The sequence below is a fragment of the Pleurodeles waltl genome, chromosome 3_1 (assembly GCF_031143425.1).
Source record: "Pleurodeles waltl isolate 20211129_DDA chromosome 3_1, aPleWal1.hap1.20221129, whole genome shotgun sequence".
Classification (NCBI taxonomy): domain Eukaryota; kingdom Metazoa; phylum Chordata; class Amphibia; order Caudata; family Salamandridae; genus Pleurodeles; species Pleurodeles waltl.
Genome location: NC_090440.1, coordinates 524971480 through 524991682, shown reverse-complemented (window position 1 = coordinate 524991682; position 20203 = coordinate 524971480). Strand labels below are relative to the sequence as shown.

At 41.1% G+C, this 20203-nt stretch overlaps 1 protein-coding gene across 1 annotated transcript in view; it reads left to right on the top strand.

Moving 5' to 3' along the window:
• PCSK6 (proprotein convertase subtilisin/kexin type 6) overlaps positions 1–20203 on the top strand; it is a 1406757-nt gene that overhangs the window by 1202430 nt on the left and 184124 nt on the right. Inside the window, exons 14-15 of the mRNA XM_069222809.1 lie at positions 9886–10065; positions 12740–12842. Coding sequence (XP_069078910.1) covers positions 9886–10065; positions 12740–12842 — 283 coding nt within the window. The remainder of the gene's footprint in view (positions 1–9885; positions 10066–12739; positions 12843–20203) is intronic.

The following is a 20203-nucleotide window of genomic DNA, read 5'->3' as shown; positions in this document are numbered from 1 at the left end:
GTAGCTGTACAAAAGAGTTTTACTGGAGAACTATTTTCATAATTATTCTTCTGTTTACCAGGATTGTAAAGCAAGATCAAAGCAAAGTACTGGTTCTGGAAGTGGTATAGCAGTCGGTTACAAGCCATATTTAGGTGCTCTTCAGAGCCGGGTTTGGGTTTTAGTACTGAATCCGCATGTCGTTCCTTGCAGGTCAGCAATGAGATCCATTGAGGGGACTTTTGTGGTCACTGCTGGACCAGCAGAGGAAATTGTATACAGTGGGTGGGGTGAAGTATGTTTGGGTTGGAGTGGTGTGCGATTCAGAATGGTGAATATTAAACAGAATGTTTTCTATGTCTTATCACTGGAGTACTATAGAGTGCTGAGATTAGAATGGGATGTGTGTAAATCAAAAGATCGGGAGTAAAAAGCAGTGCCACAGGAAAGGATCAAGGTGCCTTCCTACGACTTAATTGAAATCACGCGTTGCTGAGGATACAAACACAGAAGTGTAAGTGGTCTTTCTACACTTCAAACTTTCTCGCCATAGCCACACTCTGTTTCAAACACTACTTGTTATTATTTATTTTTCCTCAAATTACGTCTCTTTCAAACTATTATTTATTTTTATCTTGAACCTTTAGCCACGATTGCAGTGAAGCCATTTAGTTTGGTGTCTGATGGCTTTACTCTTTAGTCAAATATATTACATTAAGTAAAGTACCTCATCTTTATTTCTTCAAATGGTTCTTTCAAATATATTTCCAAAAAATGTTTAGATGTTTTTTAAAATAGAGTTCTTCTTTGCAATCTACAATCGTACATAGGTCAGATGGCTTCAATGCAGCTGAACACTAACATTTTTGATGGCCAATGATATGTCCTATGAAGCTACTGAGAAACTCCTCAGTAAGAGAGACACAAGGTCGCAGAAATGCATTTTGTTAATGTATCTGAAGTACTTGACTTTTCAAGTGAGGAAAAATCAAAACGAAATTTAAATGGAATAACAGTTCTTTACCTGGTTCCATCTCTTGGAGGACCGGCTGTGCAGCATGTGGCAGAAGCAAAATATCTGCATAACCTTCAAATGTCACTTTCACTCCTACAACCTGCTTTCTTTAAAGAGCCAACATTCGCTTCAGTAAGGAACATGCTTTAATGTTCTTAATGGTTGCCGTGGGAGACCGCAAAGCATAAATGTTGAATTGAAGTGGATGGAACACACCGTCATCCCATAAAGACACAGATGTCCACAAGCATTTTACTTGGGAAAATTCATCGACTGCGAAATATGGTTCACAGCGTGGCATGGCCTCATGGCCTCAGTGTCGGTAGTTGTATGAGTGCCCAGGGGTTGCGTGTGCTACACTGGGTTGCATGTGCATGCTTTCACTGTGTCAGTAATAGGTAATGGTGCCAGATGTCTGAGACGCCTGGCTGGACAGGTGCAGAATGCATCATATTTAATGCTAGGATGCATTGTGTTAGAGTAACTATCCTGGAATACATTCTTTCGATTACCATACTGGGGCGTACGTGATTGGTACATTGAGTGTCCTAGTTTCTGTATCTGTGATGCCTACACCTTCTTGCTAGTGACTAGGTTGGTTCTGACCTGCACTAAAGAGAGATCCCGACCTGTCCTTTTGCGCAGAAGTGGGTAGTTGCATGATTTACAAATGTTTTCAGTATTTGTCATGAGGTAAAATAATTAGTGCTTCCATTAGAATATCGTGGATAAGGAACACTACACACAAGTATTACAAATGGAAGTTGAATAATGCCTTTTACTCGGCTGTTTGCGTCCTGATCACAGAAGTTTGTTCATAACTAATTCAATCTTTTTACAAAGCAAAGGATAAATTCTAATTATGTGCATCACCATAGCTATCTGAAATAGACAGTGCAATTGATGACCAACATGTTAGCTATGTCCGTACATATTCTTCGGGGATGGAAAATGTACATGGGAGCTTTTATACAATCATTAAAAAAAACTTGAGCGGGGGTCAAAGGAGCTTCAGCCTATAAATAGATTAATACTAGGCTTAGTCAACTTTGACACAAAAATTTCTGAATCATATAAACAAAATTCCATATGATTTTATCGTTATGGAAAGTACTATTTGTTCGTTAACTTAGTTGATGCCTACCCTAACGCACACAGTGCTGGTCGTGCAGTTGATCTGCTCTTCACCCATGACCACTCTGTCAGTTGTTCTTTCATTAAATTCTGCATTCCACATTTTATCAGTGATTTACCATCTCACCTGCCCCAATAGCTCCCAAATTATCTATGAACTGGAAGAAAGTAACTCCCTCCATTTTTGCCACAACTTTCACTTTTTCACCTGCACCTTTTTTGTACTGAATCAGGCTATCAGTATTTTACCCAAATTAATTTTCCTGCATAAATAATGTTAGTGTCTTTCGAAGCCGCTTTACATTCTCAAAGTTAAAATTCAGCAGATGATACAACAATCCTCTAATGACAGTTCTTCACACGCCTCTGCCTTGTTTTCCTTGAAACATAGGGCCGATTTAGAGTGCAGAGAACGGACTTTACTCTCTCAAGGCGACAGAATAAAATATTCTGTTGACTTGACATGATACTTGTCCTCCGCATTTTAAGATGTCTGCTGGCCCTGTGGACATCGCCTAACATTGGCAGGAATTGCCATAACCGAGGTTCCTGTCAATGTGTTAAAGGTTTGACATACTGCTCTGTCAAGCATGACATCCGCTCATCAAATTTTTAACTAATTTTGTTTTTTTTGCAAAAACAAAATGCCTAAGTGGACATTTGTTTTGGAAAAAAACGAAAGCCAATGACCACACCATGAGAGTTGTCTCCCATGGTGTGGGGTCATTTCATTATTTTCACTGTACCTTTCTGGCAGGTTCTTTATGGCGGTAGGGGAGAGTAAAAACTGGCCATTCGACTGCACGCTCTAAATTGGGCCGGCAACAAATGGCCAAAACTCCAATGGCCCGTACTCTGTCAGGACACTGGAGGAGTATCTCAGTGACGAAGCCGGAGTTGGCTCTATTGCTGACATACTTAAAGACTGCCTGACTGCAAATCAGGTGGATGGACCAACAGTTTAGCAGAGAGGGTACTCCATCACCGTTGCGGCTGGGTACCCTGTCCTATAAACTTGAAATTAGGGCCAAAATGTGCAGATTAAAAGCTTTGGTCTCCCTAACCCTGATCCCAATGATCGCTCTACCTCCTACTTGGAATTGCTTTAAAAGTGTTGGCGCTAACACGCACTTCAAAAAATCTTGCGCCAACTAATACACTATTCGATATCCATGTCCTGAGGGAGGAGTTTTCCACCTAGACAATGTGTTCTACAGTTGGTTGACTCTTCTGAAGTCTAAAGAAAGAGGGCTCTCAGTAATCGGAAGGAACTGGAGGAGCAGGACCCCTCAATGGCTTACCAGAAGAGAGAGACACCCAAAAGTGGAAAGGTGGAAGGGTACAAGAAATTGGTATAATTGATGTAGGGTTTTCTTTTTTAATTACGTTGTCTTTGGTTATTATTTTTCTTATGGTAAATTGTGTTTTTTGGAATGATACAAGATATTTGTAATTTAAAATGACTGGGACTTGATATTCTGTGATTATAAATCATCTAACATATAAAACTATTCCCAGAGTTATGTGCAAAATGTTCAAGAATAATAGACGTGGTTAAAATTGTATTACTTTTTTTGTGAGAAAACGCAATAAAAGGTGTTGTTCAAAAAGTGTTGCCTGTTATTGATCTGCTTCCCATTAATTTACCTTGCTTCGTGATAATTATTTGAAATAATTATGAGAAAGTGTGTAGCTAACAGTCAATTTCTGCACTGTATATTTTGTGCAAGATTAAAGACATAAGCTTATCAGACCAAGAACCACGATAGACTGCCTTGAGATGGGTCCTAGGGCTGTACACGCCCAGAGCAGAGTAATCCATTGTACAACTGCAGTTTGAGAACGTCTTAAAAACGTCATTGTTGTAATATATACGAAACTCGGTGTCCCCCGAAGTACATGCCCGAATTGTGTGTTATTGCACGATTGTCATGTTGGTTGCACACGCCCCTGGTGGCTTGCACTGACAGGAGAGTGATTAATCCCCCTCCGAGGAGGGATCTGCAACAAATGTGTGAAATTTGACTCGTGTCAATAACGTGTAAGGGCTTGTGACCGTCTTGTACGTTGTTTATTTTTTAACGTTATGACATAATGAAAAAAGATAAGTAAAATAAAAGACACAAGGTCATGTTTGAACAGTTAAATTTTCCTCTCCGTCCAATTCTTCAAAATTATCATCCAAACTGGTGCTTGAAACCCCAAATTTGTCATTCAATAAAGACTCAAGAAATCCATGCTATTACCATTCTTTATGTGGCGAGAAGGGCAGGGCACTTGGGCGCACTCTTCCACTTACATCCATGCAGACATATACCCCACTCTCACTACACTTATTCAGTACCGATCTGTGTTGTGGTAGGGAATATATACCCACAAGACCGGATTATTTGGAAAAGAGGTAGGGGTTCTCACCCAGGTGATGCTTTCCGTGGGCTGCCAGGGCTGCTGCATGGATGAGATGAAGCTGCACAATGGTTTATTGGGCAGTCTGACATTCTGCAAGGGATTCCAAAGTGGAAGGAGCTGGCAGGATGCAGTAGGTACAGAAGAATGCTTTCTTTGTTCAGTTACAGGATAGGTAGCCATGAACACAGGTAAGGACGCTCCACAGGAGCAAAGTGACCACACTGCTCAGTGTTCTACACCAAGTGATGTAACTCTATATCCTTTGGTGTCACCAAGTGACATAACATGGACAATAATTTAAAAAATGCATGTCATTTTCAGGCTTAACGGGAGAATATAACACACGGAGAAAGACTGCATACCCCTTTCCCCACCTACACTAACACTCTTTTTGAAACAGATATGAGGAGAAACAATACATACATGCTTGCATAAGACAAGACAAGACTGGAATCCATTCAGAAAAAACAAAGAGAAATCTAGGAGGAAAATAGACGAATGCAGTTTACACACTGAAACAACATAAATCAAAATTTAGAAATTCAAATTCACATTGCAACAGAGAAACAAGCATACAAAAAGAATTGCAGGCTTACAAGAGAATGATAAACACAATGGCAATGTGAACATGAATAATGCAAGAACAGACTATAAACCATGAGGAATGCTAGAGGAAAAAGTAGAGATTGGACGGGTCACCCAAATATATATTCCAAAGAATGACCCAATCTTAATGTCCACATACTCAGATAACTATGAAGCTATGCAATTGTTATGCTTCGATGGACTGCCTTTTCTTCAGTCCTGCAGGATAAAGTTGGCATTATGGCCGTACGGCAGTTCTGCAGTGTAAGTAGTCCACATGTTCGGCAGCGGGTGCAAATGGTGTTACCACCACTACTGTACGATTATCCAGAAAAAAGACGGGTAGGAGATGGCAATCCCTATCAGGCATGTTAACAGTACCATAGTCTATTACCTCTTACTCTTTCCCTATCAGACTCATTGTTTGGGGTCATTTTAAGTACGTTAGGCTCCCCCCCCCCTCCCCCCCTCTCCCATGCCCCCAGCTTCTAGAACGGTAGAGTTAGTACTTAATATTTAAAAATGTAACTGCTTGGGCCCGAGATATTTTTCCGGAGGCCATTTTGTTTGCCACTACCAACTGTCTGTGCCAGCACTGCCAAATACTGAGCATCACACAAGTGTGACATTTTTCACAGTTCCAGGTCAACTCAAGCTGTAAGGATGGTTTGGACCTGCTGGCTTTTAATATCATTTTAAAGTAAATTCAACACTTTCTAAATGAGCTCCCCTCAATTGTCGACAGACTGTACCACCACTTGGTGGACTGGCAGGAGTAAGAGGCAGTGCCAAGCATCGGCAAAACAGGCACAAATCAAGCACTGGGCAGAGGCCCTTTATTTCACACCCCTGCACTGGCCCAGCCACCAAAATCAGTTTCCAGCCACTTCGGTGGATAGGTTTGGGTGAGTGTCCTCCCACTGACCTGCCAGGAGCCTTTTTCGTGAAAAACTCACTGCAGTGTGGGCTCCCATTTCATAGATGACTGCTTAGCATAATTGTAATTTTTTTAAACAAATGGAGAGATTCCTTTTGAAAAACAAAAAGTAAATGTGCTTGTCGGGTTGGGAGTTTTCTCCCATTCTGCTTTTATCTTGCTAAAGCCTGCCAATCGAATCAGGAGGCTGCCCTAAATAGGGCAGGTCTTCCCACGCTGAAATTCCACCACCCTAGTACAGATGTGTCACTTGTTAAGCGAGAGAAATCAGCTAACGCCCGGTCACTGAAAATGTCTTTATCTCTGAATGAGGCTGATTTCCATTTCAGCTCGCTCACAGTATCGAATCGGAATGTAAAAGCACAGGCGCCATTTTCTTTGGCTGCCCGACTTATAATACACACTCTTCCGGCAATTTTACCCACAAATTACTATGGACCATATGAAACAACAATAACAGTTTTTGCACTCTTATCAAGTTTCTGCTGTAATAATATGTATCTCATGTTATCTAACAACCGCAGCTTTTTACACTTTACAATTCTTATCAACCATAGATATGCCTTGGAAACTGCTGTAAAATCCAGACAAAACGACTATTTCTTGTGAAACATCAAGCTGGGGGATTTGTTCAATGTTTCGAAAAAACTTGTCGTTTACTCCTACCATGTGAAGCTGAGTGAACTAGCTTGCCACCATATTTGCAATACGTGGAACTGCTGGCGGTATGGGCAAGTGCCTAGAAACATAGAAAGGAAAACCGTTACATATAGACTAGAGCAGGGAATCTTCAGCCTTTTCTGTATTAAGAGCTACGTATGGTCAGAAGAAAACATACCGAGCTACTAGTATTATTGGTGTTATAATAGTGACCACATCAGAAAAGATTACATTAATGATCACCCAATGCAAGACTACGAGCACTAAGCACCTCAGTGCATCACAGTTCGGGTTGCCAACAAGGCTCTCTCAGTTTAGAATGCCTTTACATTCGTTTTACATAAAGCCATAGCTACAGTGCTGCTGGCACCAAGGTGATAATAATAATAACAATAATTATAATACTAAGCCTCCCAATGCCAGATGATTTATCACTCACATACCAGCTTAAAACATATTTTTGATTTTTTTCCCCCTCAAAACATCAGTCTATGAGTTCTAACACATTTTTGTCTCGGATGGATGCTTTTCAATTTTGGTATGGATAATATTAAATCAGCCAAAGTTTTTAATTTTTGGGGAATTGCATTGATTTGGAATCGCTTCACTTAGAAGGTTAGCAATGATATCAAAAACGTGAAATGTAGACTCCCAAAAAAAAAAAAAAAGGTCCTGAAATTACATTATCCACAATGCCCTGTGATCAGCTGTGGTCACATGATGATATAAATTAAACAGGGTAAAGGAGCAAGGTTATCTGTGATCAAGACCTTAGCGGTTGAAACGTGTTGGTGGTGGAGGCACTCACGCTGTGCTGAATAAATAAGCTTGGAAAACATGCTTCCTGGAGTGCAATGGTTTGTTTTTGGTTGAATTCTGATTTGAGTTTGGCCGTTAACTCCCGCATTGGCACCGGCAGCAAGAGCGCACAGGCTGAGATACGGCCATTTGCTGCGGAATATATATATATATATATATATATATATATATATATATATGTATATATATATATATATATATATATATATATATTCCGCAGCAAATCCCTATATATACCCATATATATATATATATATATATATATATATATGTAACTATATATAGATATAGTTATATATAGATAGATATATAATAGAGAGAGATATGTAGATAATACTTTTTTTGTAGCTTTGAGCATGATTTTCCAATTCGTTCCTGTTTGCAAAGTGTACCATCAAAGCCTTGTGCAGGCTGTGTGTGATTAAAAGAATATCTATCAGCACTTTCTGCATCACCCACAGGGCTATCCACAGAAGAAGCCCATTTTTCAAAACTCAGACTTAACTGACAAAAGAGGACTTTAGAATGGCACTGCTCCTGATCATCCCCCAAATGGAAGGAAGAGCTTTCTTTGCTAAGACTTGCGACCTCTGGAACATAGCTCCATAGAAAAAGGACAGTTATCAAATACTTGTAATTTAGAAGGGTTATAAAGACCTACCTGTTTCCTAGAATTCCATGCGCAACCCTTCAAGGAGTAGGAACGTTCCATACAAATACCAACGCAATACAGCACTGATTATTTGATATGAGAATTTTTTCTTGAAGACTTTAAAGTTGAGTACTTGATTTTGTGATGGTCTTTGTCGAGAGCGTTAATCCGATACATATGCCTTGCAGAGTGTCTTTAATTGTATGCTTCAGAAAGATTCACAGCATCTAGATTTAAAAAAAGTGTGTGCTGTTTCTATGCCTTGCTAGAATTATCTCAACAAGTAGTTCTCAGATTCATAGACAGTTGTACATTGTTTTGATAAAAACACCGTTCACAATAGCGAGACATACAACACTTGAATAATGTGATGACTTTGTAGTTAAAAATGTGGCAAGTGAAGCAAACTGAGCTGGTGTGGGCACCGCAAATGTGTTTGAAATGTGTACAATGCATGTACCCATTGTGGCACAGCATTTAAACACTGAGATAAAGCCAGCTGCATACGTCTATGCATATATTTATATATATATATATATATATATATATATATATATATATATATATATATATATATATATATAGACTAACACACATACAGGTGCCCATTAACACTTGCATCACACATAAAGGCAGGGTTCACTGGCACACATACATAGCTGCCTCATTTCATGTGCGACACCTTAAGCCAGAACAATGTTTCCGGACAACAGAATTTTACTTGGTTCCTCCTGTCTCTGAGCTGCTCAGTTTGTACTGGTCACTGGTGCAGGTGGTGGGGGGTGGGGAGGGGTCACTAGGATGACCATCGTTTCTGCTTCCTCACTTTTGCTCGATACAGTTCCTCATTCCAAGATGGTGTCAACATTTTCAGCCACGAGCCTACATTCTCAACACCACCTAAACCATGCATCACAAACTTTTCTACAACTCCTGTTTACTGGTGGATCTTTACCCATTCATCCAATAGTTTGGGCCCTGGAATTTTCTGCCACTTTGCCTACCTTCTGTCCTCTGCTTTTCTGCCAGAGTGTGGTGGAAGTCTTGGTTGGGTGGAAGTTTTGGCTTAATTTGGCAAAGTCTCCACCACCGCTTTATTCTTCTACTCAACCTGGCCCAGTATTAGAGCTTTTTAATGCCTTGTGGGCTTTCTCTGACGCTTTTATTAACCCACTTTAGGAAATTCGTTGAACTAGAAAATATCCATTATTCAGTCACCCATCTATAATTCTATGTGTTTTCTAGTATTTCTGGTCTCTGTTTTATTCTTATGTGTAAAACTAATGCAATTAAATATAACCCCAAACATAAACACATTGTAACAATTGAGGTATGACAAATAAAATTACCAGCGAGGTGCAAGTTTCTGGCATTTTTTTATCTCAGTCAAAACTTTTGAACTCTAGCTTTTTAGGTAAATGTGTACGCACTCATGTGAGCTTTTGAATTGGGACCAATCTTCGTCCTCATCCCTGAACTTCAGTAAACTACGACAGTATAGCCAGTCTGGAAGGACGTCCACTACGTCCTTTGGCACATATACAATGGAGATTACTGGTTCTGCTATGTAGCCATCACTGTTGTGCATGATACTCCTATCAATGTAGGAACGGTCTCAGACACAGTCTGTCTCTGACATGGAGGCTTTTTTTCAACTTGCCTCTGATCTGGACACTGTTTGCTGTTGTGTTTCAGGAAAGCTGAAGGAGTGGACCCTAATTCTGTATGGAACAGCAGACCACCCTTACAACACACTCAGCACGCACCAATCTCGCTCGAGGATGCTGGAGATCACACCATCTGTCCAGGAACCTTCCAAAGCAGCACTCTTGCAAAGCCACCTGGACTTTATGGAAGAAGAGGAGGAGTATGTGGGTAAGCTCCTCAGAATAAGTCAAACGCTAGAGCAGAATTTGCATTCCCTATAGCACGACTTAATGACCACATTGAGAAACAGACTCACATCTTCCTTAAAAGAAACTGTGTATGCCTAACTGAGGTAAAGCCCTACACACATTCTTCTAATGTCATGACAGTGTCTGACAAGGACTATGATAACTTCAAACGCTGTTGCTGATAAAGATATAATTCTGAACCCTAACATGGATTCTTTATGGCAAATAAGTGGTATTCCTCATGGAAAGTGTGGATTCGTCCACCTCCCGCCTGTCCTTTGATTCTGGGATGAAATACATTGATGAAGTGCTGGTGGGTTTGAACTGTGTGCACACCACAGTAGATGGTGAATTTCTAATTGTTGATCTTCCCTGATTTGGTATATTCCCAGTCTAGGGATAGAATTCCACACCCCTTCTCCATTGAACTTGTTAGCCAAAAAACTCTCAGCACTACATGAATTGGGAGATTACAGACCATTCATGGTCTTTAACTGTTCTTGTAATTTACCCTTTTGCTTGGCTAGTGGATGGCCTCCATTTTAGCGATAGCCACCTTCCTTCCTGAGCACATTCAAAGCAGCCCTACAGAACTATCTCCTCCTACACGAAGATCCTCAGCAGTTCTCAGCATACTGTGCTTACTGTGCTCAGCAATGCAAGCAGCAGCAGTGCTACACCTACAAGCCAAGTGTGTATTGGCTGTTTCTCTCTCATTATATCCCCCAATTTCACTGGCACGATTTGTCACCCTCATTCATTTCAAAACAATTTTAGTACATGTGTAGCATTATGTGTAATGCTACACAGGTGCTGAAATAAATGGTGGTGACAAATTACACCTGTCACAATGCAGGGAATAATAGGTTGTGGTACCTTACAAAGAAAATACAACACATATCCAGTGTGATGTAATTTTAGTTTATAAAGCTCAGTAACCCAGTAAGTAAATAAATAATTAGTTTTCATTGTATTGCATGCGGAAATTAAAAATGGAAATCCCCTGGAGTGCGCAGCAGGGGAAAAAGCAAATCTGGGAAGTTTTCCACTCCTCCCACTGATGTATGTAATTATTACAGCTTCACATCCCAGCTCCATTCCGCAGAGTGCTGAGTTGCAAATTCACATGTTTGTATACATATAATACTATTTTTGCTGATTGTATGTTTAATTTATGTATGCATATATTAATACTTTGACTGTAGAAAGTTTAAAAGTCGATTTCCATTTCTTATCCCTCAGATGTCCTTGATGTTGGTACCAATAAGCACATAGAATAAGCCAAGTTAGTTTGTGGTATGTTTTATGTGAAGAGGTCTTCTGTTTCTGTTTCCTCTTTTTAAGTGCCACTACTTCCGTTAAGTTCCATTTACTGCGGTACTCATTTCCACATGTCCCTTTTGTGCTGATGGCAACAAACATCTGTATGCCTTATTTCCTGTGAAGGATCCTATTTGCTAGCAGCACCCACTCTTATCACTGCTATTGCTTTCATTTCACATCATTTATAGATTCACGTAGCAGACATCTCCAGTATATTGTTTTCAAAGTTGATGGTCTTAATGAATGCTTTAGATAATCACTCACTGGCTAAGAAAATATTAACAACACAACAGGATGATGCATGGAGTGCTGAAACTTTTCAAAATCTCACCCCAGTCACAGATCTTGGTTTAATCCATAATTCTTTTGCTCACCATGCCACCCCAGTTTGGACCCAGTCACATGCCAATCAGTCTTGACCCTGCTCCCCATGGGAATAGTCCAGCCCCAACTGCCAGGCCAGGTCCTCCCTGGACTGGAAACAAGCATCCTGGGACCAGTTTTGGGGTATCACCCTTCATCAGCAAGGCTAGCTTGAATCCAGTGGCGCAGCGAGCAAGGGACCCAGGTCTGGGCATACGATGGCCACTTAGGGTGAATAAAGCAACACAAGATGATGGATGGAGTGCTGAAGCTTTTCAAACAGTTACCTCCAGTCACAGATCTGGGTTTAACCCATCATTCTTTTGCTCACCATGCCACCCCAGTTTGGGCCCAGCAATATGCCAATCAGTCTTGACCCTGCTCCCCATGGGAATAGTCCAGCCCCAACTTCCAGGCCAGGTCCTCCCTGGACCAGAAACAAGCATCCTGGGACCGGTTTTGGGGTATCTTCGGGTGTTTGAAAAGTTTCAGCACTCCGTCCATCATTTCGTTGTGGTATTATGTTCGCCCTAAGTGACCAGGTTATACCCAGATGTGGGTCTCTTGCTCAATGTGCCACTGGAATCAAGCTAATCTGGCTGATGAGGTGTGATACCCTAAAACCGATCCCAGGATGCTTGTTTCTGGTCCAGAGAGGACCTGACCTGGCAGTTCTGGCTGGACTGTTCCCATGGGGAGCAGGGTCAAGACTGATTTGCATATGGCTGGTACCAATAAGCACATAGAATAAGCCAAACTTATTCTGGGTCCAAACTGGGGTGGGTCCAAACTGGGGTGACATGGTGAGCAAAACAAAATGGATTTAACTCAGATCTGTGACAGAGGGTGAGTATTTGAAAAGTTTCAGCACTCTGCCCATCATCTTGTGGTGTTGTTGAGAAGACATTAAACCATTCATGGATACTTGCACATCTGCACTTCTCTATGGTATTCTTTGTTTTTCTTAGGTCCTTGTCATGCAGAGTGTGGAAGCCAGGGTTGTGATGGGCCGAATGCAGATCAGTGCCTGAACTGTGTCCATTTTAGTCTTGGGAGCATCAAAACTGGCAGGTAATATCTAAAACATTAGCATTGTTCTACAAGACAGGGGGTTAATGTGTTGGTGCTACAACCAGTGTAGTCATAGTAAATCATATATGCTTAGCCAGGAGTTATCTTGAAGTTGAACAGAGGCTGAAACATTTCCCAGACCTGATGCAGTGGGGAGATGCAGCAGGCCCTACTTGTACCATACACCAGGACGTCGAAGCCCACCCAGTGCGGAATCCCTTCCTGCACTAGTCTAGATACCCCAATGCTTTGCTCACATGTTTTATATATATGCACATATACACGTAATATACACTTTCTGTACCATCTATCCTGAGGGCACGTGGTTCATCTGAACTGATGCTCAGATATATATCTATATATATCTATATCTATATATATATATATCTATAGCTCTATATATATATAGATATATATATATAGATATATATATATATATGTTCCATTCCTAGAAAAGACAAATGGACCACTTCCAAGGTGTAATGATATTCGAGGAAGACATATAACACAATTACATGCTGTCCATCTTGGTCTTGCTCACAAAGTAGTCAAGCGATTCTAGTGTTGCATTTAAAAAAATGCTTGTTCAAACTGACTAAACAAAAATGCATTCTGTTTTTACATAATTTTACATATTTTGACTTAAGGCTTGGGTATTTTTTGCATTTCCAGATTATTAAGCAGCAACCATTAAACATATAGAGTAACGTATAACAATTTAAGTACAGAATATATTGAGTAAACATTCACCGCCAAAATTACTCAAACAATTTATTTTGGGGGAAATTCATACCAGTCCTGCCCAAGTGATGAATGTCTCCTTGTATATTTGTTTTATTTATTAGAAAATTCTTCCCTCTAGTGGCAGAATGTTCTAATAGCCTTATAGCGCGCTGTACCCGGGCTACACCGCCTGCTCCCATGTTAAAGGCCCTCACCTTCGACTTGGTCCTTTAACGCTGGAGCGGGCCTTTAATGGCCAGTATAGCCTGCTATGGTGGGTTATAAGGCTATAATAGTGTGCTCTGTGTATTGTGGTCCCTGATGTGTCATTGTGTCAATTAATCCTTTAACAAAGGAATCACATAAAACTGACAATATCAGACTAGGAAGTAAACAATTTCACATATGACTAGACAGTGCCCTATTATAATAGATCCCACTAGGTTGATGACTTTCAAGATCTATACTGTATTTTGATTCTGCCCGCCTGGTTTTCTTACTCTGTCACCACCCCTCTAGTTCTTGAGTATTTTGTCATTTCCAAAATATCTTAAATCCTCCTAGTGGGAATTGTGGTGTTCTCTGAAGTGCTTAGCAGTGCTATAGGTTAGATCATTGTTGTTAATTGCCTTTCTCTGTTCTAAGACAGTTTCTTAACTGGGAAGACTGTACTTTTCATATATCTTTTGTCACAAGGAAATTCAGTGGCGTAAATGGTGATATCTGAGTCACAAGTAATGTGTTGACTGACTTGTCTGTTTGTCCTTTTGTCGATGTTGAAGCCTGTACTTCAATAATTAGAACTATACCCCTGTAATCATAACACTCCTCAATTTTCAGATCTCCACAATTGATCTTGGGAAGTTCCACTCCGGGTTGAACTTGTGTAAAAGGGCACCTCACTCAACATAATTTTAGAATAGTATTAAAAATAAGTAATTAAAGCTACTCAATAATTGTAGTCTAGATCAGGAAAACGTTAAAGGGATTTATTGGACCTGGACCTGGACCTGTTAACACGATAGAAGGCACTAAACAGGTCCATAAAAGCAGGAGCAAAGGGCTGTGCTTATCAACAACATCGTTCCCAATAATAAGGTGGAGGTTCAGACACTGCTTCATAGAGCTGAGTCCTCCTCTGACAGGCACTAAGGATATTGCCTTCATTACCCCAGGCTCTTATTTTATTGAAAAACCCTCTACCGAGAAGTTTGGCTGATGAGTCACTGAGGTAGTTTGGCAGGTAACGTTGAGTTTCAGATCAATAATACTTTTTAAAAATAGGAGCATTCAGTGAAGTTGACCATTAAGGCAGGAGGTTAGAAGGGTTCAGGTTGTTAAAAAGATTAGTAAGAAGAGTGGCGCACAGATAATTGTTACACTTTAAAAGGTTGATAGGAACCCCATCTGGTTCTGGTGCCTTATCCAAATGGCATTACTTCAAAGCCTCTACAACCTCCCTTAACTCAATTCTGAGAAGGAAGTCCTGTGCGTTAACATCATGCCTTGATGGATAGCATATGGATTGGTTGCTCACACAATAAATTATTAAAGAAGTAAGTAACCCACTGTTTGGCAGTAATGTGTGAGCTGACATTAGAGAGAATCCTCAGTTCTGATCTTGTAAACCATGTGCCAGTACACCTTTGGGCATTTGTTCTTGTTGGCCTCAATAAGGGCATGTAGATTATTAGACCTAAATACCTTTTTTTCTGCCTCTGATGGCATGTTTGTAGGTGAGCCTAAGCTGCATCACCTCTGCTTTTTCCCTAGGATTCTTAGCAAGGGCTTTTCTCAGATGACTTTGCCAAGTAACACACAGCATTACACCATCTTGGAGATTGTTCAATGTGGGGCAAAATTGGTTTCATATTCAGACATTTAGCTGTGGTGCACAATGCAGAGAACACCTCAACAACTGAGTAGCTAGAAATCTCAGAAAAGCATTTGACCCCATCCCTGCTAAGCCTTCCCCGCACCGATATCCCCCGGGCTAAGCTCTTTTTTGGCTATTTGTGATCATTCTTTCTTAGGCCCCCATAATGTTTTGTCCACATAAGCTATCCATGCCAAGTTCACATCCTTTTTTCCCCAACATCCTGGGGATTCTAAAGGTACCCAGGGTTTGTGGATTAACTTGGTGGGGACCGAGACATTAGCCAAAATACAGCTACATTTGGGATTTTGCAAAAAATGGGGAAAAAATGCTGCAGAAGAAAGCATCTGTTTTTTCCCCTGCAAATGGCATCAACGAATTGCGGTGTTAAAATTACCATCTTCACAGCTTTCAGGAACAGACAGACTAGAATGAGAAAACCACATCTGTCAACCCAGTTTTGGAATTTTACTGGGACATACCCCATTGTTCCTATTTTTTGTACTTTCAACCACCTTCCAGTTAGTGACAGAAATGGGTGTGAAACCAGTGGTGGATCCCAGAAAGCTTTACATTGGTGGAAAGTAGACAAAAATCAGAATTCAGCAAGGGCTCATTTGTGTAGATCCTTCAGGATTTTCTTATAGAACGTAACAGTTGAAATAAAAGAAATATTGAAATTGAGTTGAAAAAAACAGCCATTTCTGTCTACGTTGTCATCTGTAACTTTTTCCAGCTATGGAAGATTTTCGAAAGCAATATACCGTTACTTCCATTGGACCCTTCTACTTGGGGGGGATATATAGGGCTTGAAGGATCACCAAGAACCCAGGGTACCCAGAGCCAATAAATGAGCTGCACCTTTCAATGGGTTTCATTGTGTACCGGGCATACAGCAATTCATTTGGTAAAATATAAAGAGTGAAAAATAGGTATGAAGGAAACCTATATATTTTCAAAATGGGCTTTATAAGCATTGGTTATTTGCACATCTCTGAATTTGGGGCTAACCATACTAGCATGTGAATTACAGGGCATTTCTCAAAATGATGTATTTCTTACACACTGTCTTACATTTGGAAGGTGCAAATGCAGAGAAAGACAATTGGTAATAACACTTGTTCTGCTATTCTGTGGTTCTGGAAACTGAGGGGAGCCACAAACTTTCTTCCACCCATTATTCCCCCAAGTCTCCCGATAGAATTGGTACCTCACTTGTGTGGGTAGGCCTAGTGCCCGCGTCAGGAAACGCCCTTAAAGGCAAAGTCGACATATCACATTTTTCCACTGAAAATGTATGTGTTTTTTGCAAAGTGCCAAGCTGTGCATTTTGGGCTCTAGCTCAGCCGGGACATGGGGAAACCTAGAAAACTTGTACATTGTTGAAAACTAGATACCTAGGGAAATCCAAGATGGGGTGCCTTGTGGGGCTCTCACCAGGTTCTGTCACCCGGAATGCTTTGCAAACCTCAAAATTTGTGTTAAAAAAAAACATTTTCCTCACATTTCAGTGATGCAAAGTTCTGAAATCTGAGGGGAGCCACAAACTTCCTTCCACCCAGTATTACACCAGGTCTCCTGATAAAAATGGTATCTCACTTGTATGGGTAGGCCTAGTGCCCGCAACAGGAAACACCCATAACGCAGTGAGGACGCATTAAATTTTTCAACTGGAAACTGAGGCGATTTTTGCAAAGTGCCTAGCTGTTGATTTTGGGCTGTACCTCAGCCGGAACCTAGAGAAACCTAGCAAATCTGTACATTATTTAAAACTAGATACCTAGGGGAATCCAGGATGGGGTGACATGTGGGGGCTGTCACCAGTTTCTGTCACCCAGAATCCTCTGCAAACCTCGGACTTTGCAAAACAAAAACACATTTTTCTCACATTTCGGTGATGCACAGTTCTGGAATCTGAGAGGAGCCACAAACTTCCTTCCAACCAGCATTCCCCCAAGTCTCCTGATAAAAATGGTACCTCAATTGTGTGGTTAGGCCTACTGCCTTCGACTGGAAAAGCCCATACCATATTGTGGAGACATCAAAATTAACTATCACAAAACAACCTGGTTTTGCAAGGCGGTAACCTGCGTTTTTGGTCCCTGTCTCAGCAGCCATCTAGGGAAAGCTACCAAACTCTGACATTTCTGAGAACTAGATATCTGGGAGAGTCCAGGGAAGTGTGGCTAGTGCAGATCCTGAAACCTTTTCTTCTCTAGACTCTACTGCAAACCTCAAATTTAGCTAAAAAAAAATCAAATTTCCTCGCATTTCTGTGTGGGATCACTGCCACGGCACAAATTTTCTACCACCCAGCGTTCCCCTTGTCTCCCGATAAAAATTCTCCTTCACTTGTGTGGGGGGGTCAAGTGTCTACGACAGGGAAGGGCCAAAAACATGTCGAGATTGAGGGGGCACCAAAGAGCATTGATAAGCACAGTTTTTTTTGTATGTTTTTAGGCTGACTCTGCATTGGGCACCCACACAAGTCTGCGTTTGGTAGGTTTCCCTAGGTGGCCGCGAAGCCCAGGACCAAAAACACAGGAACCCCCCTTTGCAAAAACAGGTTGTTTTGTTATAGATAGGGGGTAAACTGCATTTTTGGTCTCAGGCTCTGTGGTCATCTAGAGAAACCTACCAAACCCAGACATTTCTGAAAACTAGACACCTGGGGGTGTCCAGGGATATGTGACTTGCTTTGATCCCCCAGCGTTTTCTTACCTAGAATCCCCTGCAAACCTCACATTTAGCTAATACGTCACACTTTCCTTACATTTCGCTGCGGAAAGGTTGTGGGATCACCGCGCTTGCACAAATTTCTTACCACCCAGCGTTCCCTTCGGACCCCGATAAAAATGATACCTCACTTGTGTGGGTGCCTAAAGGAGAGTCAACCTAAAAATGTATAAAATGAAAAACTGAGGGGGAACCAAAGTGGGTCCAAAAGTGCAATCTATACGTTTCTGGCCCTTCCTTGTCACAGGTACTTAGCCCACCCACTTGGCCTACACAGGAGGATGAGATAACCCCCTGAGCACTGAGGCAGTGAAAGTGAAATGAGCTGATCAGCTCATTTCAGTTTCAGTGAAATGATCTCAGCATAGCGTGCCCACAGATCGCCATTTCACTGAAACAAAAGAAACAGCCTCAGGGATGGGGAAGCTCTTCCCTTTCTCCCAAGGCTGTTTCTTTCTAAATGAAATCCATCTGGTACTCGCACTAGAGGAATTTCAAGTGCTATGTGGTCAGACGGCCAGGAGCTGTGTGACGAACATGAGCACTGTAGCGTTGGACGGCTCCCGGCCATTCAACACAAAGAAGGGGTTAAGGACCATATCAGAATTACCCTTGATCAGAGACACAGGAAACAGAGTAGTATTAGGTAGTTTCCACACAAAGCATAGTCCCCCATTGTTGAAGTGGAGCTTTATGCTATGGCCAGGCCAGCAGGTAGACCAAGAGGAGGGGGGGGCATGATGGACACAGTGAAAGCATTATGGTCCCTGATGCATCCATTATGAATTTCACAATTCGGTACAAGATTAGACGTTGATTGAGTCATAATCATATAGTTGATGGTAGACGAACATCCTTTCCCACAAAAGTGGCACCTGTAGACTTGTTAGCGCTTTATGTTTATGTACATTAATGAGATCATGCTCCAAAACGAGGTTGTCTAGCGCCTAACCTCTAAAATTGGAATGCTTGTTGCTCCGAAATAAAGTGTAGACATTTGTTATACCCAAATCCTTCAGAGTATCTCAGGAAGTTATTATTCTTGGCTTCATGATCATAAAAGTTGAACAAGCAGAATTTAAAATCGTTACTACAAATAATAACCAGCAGCTGACTGGCTTCACAGTTGACATTAATGAGGATGGCCTTAAATTTTAGTGATAATCTAAGCCAAAGAGATAAGCCACCTTATGCTCTGCCGGAGCTAGAAGGATGTGCTGTGCAAGAGTGACAGCAATAACTATCATGAAAGATTTCAGACACCTCCCAAGTCTCCTGTACTAGGATAATATCGAACTTCTCAATAAATGATACCAATTCCTCAGATCAAGTTTTAGAAATGAGGCCATTAATGTTCCAGTTGATTATGCACACTGTAGCCCTAGCATGTGGGATGGAGACCTCAGATGAAACTATTTTATTGTTTACAATCGAATCATTAGTGGACTGGGAGATACTAGAGGTGGAGGTGATCCTTTATCAATCCATATCGGGCCAGTGCAGAAATGGTAAAAAGCAATTTCGCAGTGCTATTGGATCCCCAGTTCCAAAAGGTTCTGTTGTAGCATAATTAATGTTACAACAGAACCTTTGTAACATCCATTCTAGTGGGAGGATGGATGTTAAGCAATGGGCCTATAGAAATAATCAAGCGATAAAACCAAGATACTGCTAATATCCTGGCTAAAGAGAGTAGTCAGCTAAAATACGCCGGTTCATTAAAGTTTATCACAATTGTATCTCTGTCATAGGTTTTAGCTGCAGGCCCAATCCAGGATACACTTCTCACCATGAGGATTTGGTTAGTGTTTGCAAGACTAAAAACAAGGTGTCTCGATAGCCAGTGTATGGTTTTATTCTTTAGCTGTGAAGCATCTTCAGACACCCTTTCATCAAGAGGGGGGACATTACCTATGGTAAGAACATAAGGACAAGCCTGGGACCATAAGGTAATGGTTGGCAGAGGCTGCAATGACTTACTTGTAGGGTTAAAGTTCCTATCCCTCGATCCTTTCATGTTGCCTTT